At 40.9% G+C, this 11,204-nt stretch overlaps 2 protein-coding genes across 6 annotated transcripts in view; one reads left to right on the top strand and one right to left on the bottom strand.

Moving 5' to 3' along the window:
* Positions 1-713: 713 nt before the first annotated feature.
* On the bottom strand, positions 714-2,878 carry RPS27A (ribosomal protein S27a). 2 transcript variants are annotated; one of them, XM_005212558.4, is made up of 6 exons: positions 2,851-2,878; positions 2,688-2,752; positions 2,240-2,294; positions 1,805-1,890; positions 1,299-1,430; positions 714-902 (listed from the first exon to the last, which is right to left on the bottom strand). In XM_005212558.4, exons 2-6 carry the CDS (start codon positions 2,733-2,735, stop codon positions 753-755), a joined length of 471 nt encoding a protein of 156 aa, XP_005212615.1. In that variant the 5' UTR covers positions 2,736-2,752; positions 2,851-2,878; the 3' UTR covers positions 714-752. The 2 variants fall into 2 exon arrangements, with proteins under 2 accessions (XP_005212615.1, NP_777203.1); NM_174778.1 differs by lacking the exon at positions 2,851-2,878 and having other exon boundaries at positions 753-902; positions 2,688-2,735.
* Positions 2,879-3,269: 391 nt separating this feature from the next.
* Positions 3,270-11,204, top strand: part of CLHC1 (clathrin heavy chain linker domain containing 1) — a 34,910-nt gene continuing 26,975 nt past the window's right edge. For 2 of the 4 annotated variants that reach the window (XM_005212621.5, NM_001102042.2), the window contains 3 exon segments: positions 3,270-3,313; positions 6,259-6,451; positions 10,848-11,035. In XM_005212621.5, coding sequence (XP_005212678.1) covers positions 6,275-6,451; positions 10,848-11,035 — 365 coding nt within the window. In that variant the 5' untranslated portion in view covers positions 3,270-3,313; positions 6,259-6,274. 4 annotated transcript variants of the gene reach the window in all.

Below are 11,204 nucleotides of genomic sequence, written 5' to 3'. Positions count from 1 at the left end.
CGTATGGGAAAATATGGCTAAAGGAAACTATTACTGGTGTATGACTGAATCTTAAAACCTGTTTTAAGTTTCAGGTGCTTTAGTTCAGTGATCCTGAACTGTGCTCTAGAGACAAAATGAGGTACCAATACTAGGAAACTATATTTTTTAGCATCAACACTACCAGTAAGTAAATATTAGAATTTACACACTTAGCACTGAATAATAGCATGTACCCTTTGCATTGCCAACAGCCAATATTGAGCCAAACCACCCAGAGACTTGGGATGGATGAATTGGCCACTCATGAGCTCAGCTTTTAAACTTCATTTGTAGGAAACAAGTATTTTGTTGCTTTTTAAGGCAAGGTTGTAATACCAATTCACACAAACCTGTGTTTCCCAATCTGCAGGGGTGAGGAAGAGCATATATAGTTCTTGCCCACCCTCGGGTCATCTGGCAATGTGGATACTTTTGGCTGTGGGGAGGGATAGTATGCTCATGGCATCAAGTGGGTAGAGGCCAGGAATGCTGTTCATTATCCTACTGATGCACACCAAGGCCCCTACAACCAAGAATTATCAGTCTAAATGTCAATCCTGCTAAGGCCAAAATAACTGGCTTAAATCTAAACAACTGATACTAAATACAACATAATTCTGCAAAGTACAGGTTACTTTAGAAAATCTGATGCTTAAAGTCCACTTTTAAAGGCAGTGCAATAAAACCCAACATTTAAATGTTAGCTCATATCTTTATTAACCAATATACAATTACTTGTCTTCTGGTTTGTTGAAACAATAGGTCAGACAACATTTGCCACAATAATGTCTGTCAAAGTGACTGGCCATAAAAACTCCAGCACCACATTCATCTGAGGGACACTCCCGGCGAAGGCGACTGATTTTGCCATTCTCATCCACCTATAAAGCAGAAACTTGCTATTAAGATAATCTTGCAACATATTCTGAAGTCGAAGTGACTCAAAATATTTATCCTTTAAATTACACGACAATGATAGTTTTTAATATTCACAAAGCAAAGCATCCCAAATTCTCACCAGTAATTAGTACAACAAAGAGTTGAGTTTTTAAAGTCCAGCCATGCAAGTAATGGACCGAGTTAAGACCTGAACCCAACTGACATTAGAACCCGAAGCTTAGTTGAAATGAAGTAGCTACAAGTAATCCCCATTACATAAAGCCCAATCGAATACCGAAACAGGAAAAAATCTCCAAACTTCTTTAATAAAAAAGAGTTTGAAACCAGAAATGCAAACAACATTATTCATCTATAGACAAAAAAGTTATTTGGCCCACCTTGTAGTATTTCAGAACAGCCAATTTAACCTTCTTTCTCTTATGCTTGTTCTTCTTGGGAGTGGTGTAAGACTTCTTCTTTCTTTTCTTAGCGCCACCACGAAGTCTCAACACTAGATGAAGAGTGGACTCCTGTTATTGAACAGAGAATGAAACAGGCTTTAAAAATGCCTACATTAATGCTAATGTTCAGAGAAGAGACAACTAGTATCATGCACCTTCTAACTGGATGTCAAGCACAGCCACAGATGATGGAATGTTGGGGGGGGCGGTTATCTGATTCTTACATAAACTGCTATAGAAAGATTAAATAACATCATGGGATGCAATGTGCAAAAATCCAAAATGTAGGGGTCTGTAGCAGCACTTCTCAAATGCTGATGCAGGAATCACCTGGGATACTATTGCTAATTGAATGCTATTCTCCCTACTTTTGAATGCTGGTCAAAATTCCCAGTTGTAAGACATATATTTATACTTAAAGGGCTGCTTTCCTCCAAACAGACCTTTTGAATGTTGTAGTCAGACAAAGTACGTCCATCTTCCAGTTGCTTGCCAGCAAAGATCAGTCTTTGCTGGTCAGGAGGAATTCCTAATGGGAAACAAGTTGAATACATAAATTAAGTGATAGCAAATTAAGCATATCTGCTCAAGATTTACAATCCTGAATCAAGTAAATGGTACTGACAGTCATCAGTGAGTACTCACTACAGTAAAGGTGTTAACTGTAAATGTTTACACATTTTAATCTCATTTATTCTTAATATAGGTTAACACAGCCACTTTACAGAAGACGCTAAGAGTGTAAATTAGCCAGCTCGTTTGAATTCACACACGTCTACTGTGTTATTCCAAAAGCATTTTCGTACAACGCGTTTCACAGCAAGTATGTCTAGGGCCTGTCTACAGATGAGTTTTTGAATCAGAAAATATCAACTTGCCTTCTTTATCCTGGATCTTGGCCTTTACATTTTCTATTGTATCCGAGGGCTCGACCTATGAGTTTTAAAACGCAAACATTGGTACCAGAGTAAAAAACTTGAAAGTTCCCCAGGAACCGAGCTGGTGGGGGCCGAAGCCTACCTAGCAAACGCCCGAACTGCGTGGCCGGGCCACACGTGCTCGCGCCCACCTACAGGAGCGCCTCCCTCCCACCGCGGGACGCCGGCTCCGGCTACCCTGTCGGAACGCCTTGAGGTGACACGCTCGGACTTCAGTCACAGAAAACGCGCCCTAGGCCGCGGCTCAGCAAACAACCCTCACTTCAAGGTCAGATTTTAGAAGCCCGGCTCACAAACGCGTTGTACGGCGGAAAGCAGCGCGCGTGCAGAAATCCGCCTCAGGCCCTCCCTCCTTCAGGCCGCGGCTTCTCCCCGGCCTGGCCCGTACCTCGAGAGTGATGGTCTTCCCCGTCAGGGTCTTCACGAAAATCTGCATCTTGGCGGCGGTTCCACCTGAGGGTGAGGAAAAGGAGGAGACGGATGAGACCCGGAGACACAGAAGGGGCGATGGCAAGTTACGGGCCAGAGCGCGGCCGCATGCACACACTCACCGCAGATGGCGGATCCGAAAGGAAGGCCGCGCGCTGGTCCTGGAGTTTTCCGGGCGCTCCAGGAGGCCCCGCCTCCTAGGCGGCCACACCAAGTGCCTGAACACTGTAGCAGCGGCTGTCCAGCCACATGCCAGACCAGGTCGTGACCTCATTTTTCCTCCCTCTAGCTTAGCTTATTTCTCACTTTATCCTTCAGAACTTTCTCGAAATAATAGTTTTAAGCAACTTAAAAATGTCTTTAAAAGACTTTCCCCCTGTAGTTGACGTGGCTAAGAGGGCCTTTAAAAGGGGGTGGAGTTAAAGGGGCTTCCTGAGGAGAAGGGAGGAAATGGCAGTGTCTTCTGGGAATTGTAGTTTGCATTGCTTTCTTTTCGGCAGGACTACTTGTCCCAAGATGCAGTTCCGCACCTCTCGGCTCCGTAGTTACTATCGCCTAGCGGTGGGTTTGGAGAAAGGGATTAAGGTGAGGAGAAAGAGGCAAGCGCAGTAATGACTTCGGGGAGATGGAAACGGGTCAGAAGTGAAGGGGAGGGAAGGTTAAGAGGCTGGAGAAGAGCAGGGGAACCAAAAGTGTCGTCACCCACTAACAGAGGCGGTGAGGGGCGGAGGATCAGCGATCTACCACCAGAAGCTCCCAGGGCCTTCAAGGGAAGGGCCTTCGAGTGACCAGCTCCAGGCCACCAGAAAAATAGGTGGTGTCCTCAACCCCTTAGGCTCTCCTAGTTTGCGAAAGAGCCTGTCTAGTATGTCACTACGCAGTGTGAAAAGGTTTAGTATATTAAGTCTCAGGAGTTTTCAGATTTTCAAATGAAGTCATATGGGAAGGAAACCCGATGGAAGTTTATTTACTGCAGAATCTCCAAGTTTGGACGTTGGGAGTTGTAAAAGTCCTAAGAGGAAGTTTTTGGAGTATGTGTAGGGTGCTCTCCTGGCAAGGCAGGCGGGTCAGCGAGCTAAACCTTTGCTACGCGTTTGTGTTTAGTCGTGTCCCGACTCTGCGACCCCATATGCTAAGCCGGCCAGGGCCCTCTGTCCATGGAATTTTTCAGGTCAAAAATACTAGAATGGGTAGCCATTTCCTTCTCCAGGGGATCTTCCCACCCAGGGATCAAACCTAGGTCTCCTGCAGTGCAGGTGGTTTCTTTCCCTGCTGAGCCATTCAGCCACGAAGCTGAATCTCTGGGGGTGCCAAGCACCCCTCAAAACACAACCAAGGAAAACAGGGGCTGTCGGGGTGGGGCTGAGCTGCCGGGGAGGGGCGGTGGGGGGAGGGTGCGCAAGCAGGGGTGGGGGAGGGGGGAGGTGGAAACAAACAACAAAACTGTACATTTTTTTTAAAGTTTGTTGAAAAGAATATTGTCTTATTCTATAAAACATTTCAAACCTAGTTAGATATTTGTAATCAAAAAAAAAAAAACATTTGCTCAGAAAGCAGCACTTAGGGCTGCCTGTCCTATATACCCTGCAGTCGGACAGGAAAAGAACTGAATATGTCACCCTTCTGATATTCTAAGGCAGCTGGACTGGCAGCTGAGTAAGGGAGAGTGATGGTGAGGTGATGCGGAGAGGGTGGGAAGTGTTCGAGGGTGCCCACTCTCCACAGCAGGCAGGAGCGGGGCAGAGGGCAAGCTTGTGACTGGGGCAGTGAAAATAAACGATTGGCTCTTATCAATCAACGCCTTTTGCTATGCGTACCCTACTAATGTCTTTATCTCTCTGCCGTTCTCTGCTTCCTCATCCCCAAATTCAGGCTTCTTAATTTTCTCTGTCCCCAGTTGTCTTCTAACCCACCTTTATTTTGCCGCCAAAGTATTCTAAAAAGTAAAAATGATTATGTCATTATGCTATTTCACCATCAAGATAAAACCCAAATTCCTTAGTGTGATAGTGAACCTCTGCCTTCCTTAGAGCCTAATCTTCCAAAGCCATTACTCGCTTTATGCTTTATTAACATTGAGCTAATTGAAGTTCCTGACATGTTTTTCCTACTTTGGCACTTCTGAGGAATCCATTTCTTCTCTCTGGTACACTCTTCATCCCATATTCTGCCAATTAATCTCCACTTCTACAGCAAAACTCCTTGAGAGTTGTTTATACTCATTGTCTCTTTAATTCTCTTCCTTCCATTGACTGAACCTACTTCTGGGGACAGGCTTTTTGTCTCCCCTCCTATTCCAACTGAATAACTGTGGGAATAACCTCCGTGTTGCTAAATTCAATATCCATTTAATCTTCTTTGACCTGTCAGCAACGTTTGACCCAGTGGATCATGCCTTTCCTCTTTGAAACACTTTCTTCACCTGATTGACTTCCATCTCCGTAGACCCTCTTTTCCAGGCTGTTTTGCTGCTTCCTCCTTATCTGCTAGACCTCTAAGCTTTGAAGTGCCCCTCAAGGCCCCGTCCTTGGATATCTGCTTTGCTTACATTTCCCAGATCTTTTTCCATTCTGTCTCATAACTTTTAAATATCATTTATATGCAGATGACTTATAAACCTCTTTCTCACTCAGACTACTCACTTGAACTCCAGCTTCACATACTAGCTGTCAATTCATCATCTCTAATAGGCGGGCCCAAATTCCTGATCTTATGAAATTGATCTTCCCATCTCATAGAAGGCAATTGCATCTTTTCGGCTGCTGAAGCCAGAAACTTTATGGTCCTCGTTGACTCTTCTCTCTTACCCACTTGGCATCCCTCAACAAATCTTTTTGGTTTTATTTTTGATGTATGCAGCGAACACTTCTCACAGCTCTGCTGTTAGCACTGTTTCAAGCCACCATTATCTTTTGCCTGGGCTGTTGTAGTAGCTTCTCAGTAATTCTGAGTTCAACCCTTGTTTTCACGGGGCAGCAAGAGCAATTCTTTGAAAATGTAAGTCAGCTGTCAGTCTTCTGCACACAGTTCTCCAGTAGCTTCCTGTCTCAGAGTTAAGCCTAAGTTCCTGTAAGCAAGGCTATCACTCCCACACCAGAATGACTGGAGGCCACAATATTTGACCTTGTTTGTTTCATCAGGATGCTTTCAAACTAGTGTTCCCACATGAAGCAAATAAAATGCTAATTAAACTTCTGTTAGAAAATGTTAAGTTAAACCATTCGATCTTATGAAACAAATGCTTCTTTAGTAAGAAAAGAGCTTTTTATTGTCTGGTGTTTGGTATTTCTATCCCAGAGGTATAGTATAGCACATGACAGTAGAATTTATTAGACCTGTTCACTCAGAGGTTGAAATATTTATTTCATGAGATCCATGAGATTTTTTTTCTGATACATTTTATTTAGATCCATATTTGACCTAATTTATGTAAAGCTTTAGATTAATTGATTTTTTTTTCTTTCAGGCTTATCAAAGTTTTGGCTTTGTTGCAAAAGCAAATCAAGACTTAAATTTTCTCTGGTGAACAGGTGTCTACATTGACGTATGTCCGTCCAGGAAATAAATAAGCATGCTGTTCTCCCTCCTATCATTAGTGGAAGTGACAAGGAATTTTTGGAAAGAATGCAAAGATACATAATTACAGAAACTGAAAGAGTATGCTGTAATGAGGAAGGACCTGCTGATGAATATTACATCATATACCGAAACGTTTTTGATAAGGTATCGTAATGCTCTAAGACAGTGGAGTTTTTATGTGGTAGAAATGGTCCATCCTGACAATAAGATTCATACCTTAGTAACACCACTGCTTGTTTGACTACTTCTGTTTATCAGTTTTGAAAAATTTGTCCAATTTGTCAGAAAGGGATGAATGTGGGAGATGCTATGCAGGATTTATATTACTAGACAGTTAATGAGTGTTTCAGTTATCATAGCTTAAGGCTATCAGTTTTAGAGCTACAATCTGTGCCTTCAAACATCATTTTGACCTTCCATCTTAAATTATTATCCAATTTGTTAGGAATTGGGCTGTAGCCAGAACCTGGTGATTCTTCATCGTTTTGGGTTGGTTTGTGGTGTCATTAAAACCTTGCTTTAAATTTGATCTGTATTACTGAATTGAGACCCCTCGTAGATTAGCGGTCCAGATAGGCACAGTTAACAAGCAGTTGGTACACGCGTGCTCAGTTGCTTCAGTCGTGTCCAACTCTTGGTGACCCTGTGGACTGTATCCCGACAGGCTGCTCTGTCTACAGAATCATCCTGGCAAGAATACTGGAGTGGGTTGCCATTTCCTCCTCCAGGGGGTCTTCCAGACCTGAAAAACAGAGGTCAGAAAATGCTGCAGTTTTAGCTAACATTTGATTTTGCTTTTTAAGATTTTAGAAAAACCATCTTTTCTTTATAAACGATTGCAATATGGCCACGGATCCTCATTTTTTTAACCTCACTTTTTCTTTTTCACCTGTTTTTGAAGATGCCCTTACAGTAAAATAAGTGAAATTAGCATCCTTTCCTCCTTACCTGGAAGAAATAATTACTTATGTTAAGACTTCTGTAAACTATTTGTCTCTGAGTTAAAAAGCCATAGGCAAGATAGAAGAATTCTGTTTTGTTTAATTTTTAAGCATTATACACTGAGTCTTATTTCTCCTCTAAAAAAAACTAAAGGAAAAGTGAGCATAAAGTAGTCATAGATACCTAAAAGTGGAATTAAGAAAATTGACGCCTATCCACTGGGCTTCCCCAATAGCTCAGTTGGTAAAGAATCTGCTTGCGATGCAGGAGACCCTGGTTAGATTCCTGGGTTGGGAAGATTGGTTGGGGGATAGGCTACCTAATCCAGTATTCCTGGGCTTCCCTTGTGGCTCAGCTGGTAAAGAATCTGCCTGCAATGTGGGAGACCTGGGTCCTGGGTTCAATCCCTAGGCTGGGAAGATTCTGTGGAGAAGAGAAAGGCTACCCACTCCAGTATTTTGGCCTGGAGAATCCATGGACTGTATAGTCCATGGGGTCACAAAGATTCGGACACAACTGAGTGAATTTTACCTCACTTTACTTCACTTGCATATCCATAAAAGTATAAATTGGAAAAATGAGTCTTTTCTTCCTTTAAAGTCATGTAGAAAATCTGTCTTTAAGAACTGGTACGTTGGCAGGTTAGCTTCATTTTATAAGTTGTCATGGTCAATGAAATTGTTTTGGTGTTTTAGTCATTAAGGAATATATTAGGTGAATGTTTATAGGTAGCGTATTGAATAGGTTTTATAAATATCAGAAATCATGCTGAGACTCTACTTGTGTGAAATCAGCAAAGGAAAGTTATAACTGTAGCATACTTATTTTTGCATATACAAATGCTAACACTTGTCACAAGTTTTCACACATGAAGAGCTCTCTGCTTTAAATTAGTATAGTTATGGTGAAGTCATTTTGGAGGAGGTGTTGGTAAATTTAATTCCTAGAAAAAAGACAGGAGATTAAATAAAAGATGATTTCTGTATCTTTAGTCCTTTTCTCCCTACCCCCCCAAGATTTCCATTCGAACTATTTGTACATTATACAGTTATACATTGTACATTGTGAAGAATCCTATTCTTCAAAACTAAGAGGGGATCTGAAATAGAAATCCTGTGGTACTTAGAGAAACCTTTCTTCTAGCTTCTCAATAAAATAATCTGCCTTTCCATTTTCATGTTATTCTAGCACATTTGGTTGTTAATAAACTATTAATGTAGGAGAAGGCAATGGCAACCCACTCCAGCACTCTTGCCTGGAAAATCCCATGGACGGAGGAGCCTGGTGGGCCACAGTCCATGGGGTCGCAACAGAGTTGGACACGACTGAGCGACTTAGCAAACTATTAATGTCTGCCTTCTCTAATCTTCCCTGTCTTTTGGAAGGGTCCTAGTTTGGCAAAAGGTGAAAGTACCAACTTATATCTCTGAGTGCTTAGCGCCAGAGAACAAGTACCAAATTCTGTTTAAAATCAGAGGTAGAGGATTCAGCCTAGAGAACCATGCCTGAATCAAGGCAAGGAGACCTGAGGCTTGTGTAACAAGAATTAAGGGTAGGTTGCAGAGAGAGCCGAGGACTTAATAAGCAAAGAAGATCAAGGCTAGGAAGAGTGAGTTTCAGGAGATATGGGTGAATTATAGAGACAGCCGGACTCTGGAAAGTGGCCTTTTGTGTTCTCATCGTGTTTTGTGCAAATAGTGTATGTCCCTTGAGTAGGAGCTTAGGTGGAATGAGTGCCATTCCTTTTATTCCTCATAGTTCTGTACCTGGGGAATACGGCTATGTTTTGGAGGAGTTAAGGGAAGCCTTAATATGGAGACTGAAACTTGAATGCCTAAAGGTCAGGAAGGTCATATGAGAGTTCAGTGTATTGGCTTTAAGAGAATAAGGAATCATGGGGACTGTGGTAAAATGAAGAATCCAATTTAAAGCTCCAGCTGACTACTGCCATTAAAGGAATGGGAGTTCCATGCTGGTAGATTGTTCAGAGTTTTCAGAAGAAGCTAAAAATATGGGCTTTGGGTGAAATTTCCTAAATTTTAAAATATTTTGCTGGCCAACCAAAACTATTCTACCTCTAGCATACCAGTTTGCCTGCTTTACTCTAATGCATTTTCTGTGCAGTCTTAAAAATTCATGAGTGTCTTTCTGAAATCTGTTTATCCTAGTAAACCCATGGGAGCTGATCATGATGTTACAACAAGTCCGTTTTCTATCCATTAACATATCTGAGTTGTCTTGGATTGTTGCAGCACATCATAGAGGCTTGTGGAGTGGAGGATAGCAGGGAACAGTGAAGTGTTTAGTTTGAAAGACCACAAATTAATTGTCTCCATTTTATTGAAAATTGCTGGGCAGCAGTCTTGATTTTGGTGGATAGGTAGTTTGGTCATGCCATAAAGATGACCAGTATCTTCCACTCAGAAATCCTCTTCTGGTGCTTGGTGTTGATCGGTTATCTCCTTATACCATTTTTTTTTTTTTTTTGCCATACCACTCTTGCGATCTCAGTTTCCCTACCCAGAAGTGAACCTGGGCCACAGCAGTGAAAGCACAAGTCCTAACCACTGGGCCAATGGGGAACTCCCCTTCTTATACCATTTCTTGATAGACCAGATGTCTTTCTGCATTATTTTTTTCTAGGTATTTTCTAGCTATAGTGGAGTATACTATAGACTATATATGTAGCAGGGGTAGAAAGCATAATTGTATCTTTCAGAGGAAATTGTGGATTGGTCACATTTATTCCTTATATCACTTGACACCTGAAATTCTCATGAGTTGGCAACCATAGATTATTTTTAATGTTTTTGTTTTTTAACTTCTTTAAAGTGTTTCTTAGTTATGATTGCTTTTTCATTTGGCTAATGCCTACACAAGGTTAACCAGAGAAAAAGAAAAAGTAAAAAACCAATAAGCAGACTATACAATGAAGTCAGGTCCTTCTCATTTTAGAACCTACTTACCCTTTCTTTCTCTATAGTTTTCTTCTTTCCTCCTCTGTAGGTTTCTATTTTCTTCCATTATTGTTCCAGAGATATGTACATAAACGTCATTTTAAACCATGAATATAAGATGTGAAGGGTTTTCTACAATTGTACTTGACATCTTGGGGATAGAAATGCAGTTTGGTAATTGAGATTATTGATCAACAAGAGCAGATGGGTTAGAAAAACAGGGAGATGAAGGGAGTCTAGGATTTTAAGGTCTGAATGAAGTCAGAGACTAGATTTGGAGATAGTGAGGGATGATATGTAATTGTATTTAAGAGATCCAGAGTTGGGATAGTTAGACCTGGTATTGGTTTTAACTGACTTAATATAATGTATGTGTTAATTCCTGAGTAGAGCAAAAAATGTTTTTTTCTCAAACTCACAGAATTGTAATGATTCACAAAGATCATATATTCAGTAATCATGAACTGTCTTTAATATCCAGGCATATTGCATATAAGTGCAAGCTCAAATTTGTAAAATTTTAGATTTCTAATTGCCCATCATTTCATTAAACAAAATTATAATGCTATTTGCAAGGTTTTTGATCTGTAGTCTTCTAGAAAAAAATTCAGTACCACAATCAGAAAAAAATCATGTTTCAGGTAATAGAATATGTCACTGCATACAAATCCATTCTTACTTCAATAAAGAAAGAATACGACACATTTATTGAGACAATAAAGAAAGGCCAAAGAACTGCATTTTATCTTCATGGAAAACTTAAAGTTTTGGCAGGAGAGCCCACAGCATTGGTATATCACAAGAAAAGAATAGCCCAACTTCAGGCAAAGTAAGTATATTCGTAAGTAGCCCAAAAGGTGATAATTGCTACTTGGTTTATTAACTAGCCATTGTAACTGTAACTAGTGATTCTTAGTCATCTTCAACTTTGATTTTATTTTAAAGCCATGTTTTTATGTTACCCTTCCTATTGAAATTACTCTATTTTTACTTGAAAA

The sequence above is a fragment of the Bos taurus genome, chromosome 11, assembly GCF_002263795.3.
Source record: "Bos taurus isolate L1 Dominette 01449 registration number 42190680 breed Hereford chromosome 11, ARS-UCD2.0, whole genome shotgun sequence".
In the NCBI taxonomy this organism is placed as follows: domain Eukaryota; kingdom Metazoa; phylum Chordata; class Mammalia; order Artiodactyla; family Bovidae; genus Bos; species Bos taurus.
The sequence above is the reverse complement of the archived record's forward strand: the minus strand, read 5'-3'. Positions and strand labels throughout refer to the sequence as shown.

What these genes read in the sequence shown, in the direction of transcription:
- RPS27A (XM_005212558.4), bottom strand. Translation starts at nt 2,735, where the DNA reads ATGCAGATTTTCGTGAAGACCCTGACGGGGAAGACCATCACTCTCGAG. An exon ending in CTGACTACAACATTCAAAAG is followed by an intron (nt 1,431 to 1,804) that starts GTCTGTTTGGAG and finishes GTTCAATAACAG; the next exon opens with GAGTCCACTCTTCATCTAGT. An exon ending in CTGTTCTGAAATACTACAAG is followed by an intron (nt 903 to 1,298) that starts GTGGGCCAAATA and finishes TCTGCTTTATAG; the next exon opens with GTGGATGAGAATGGCAAAAT.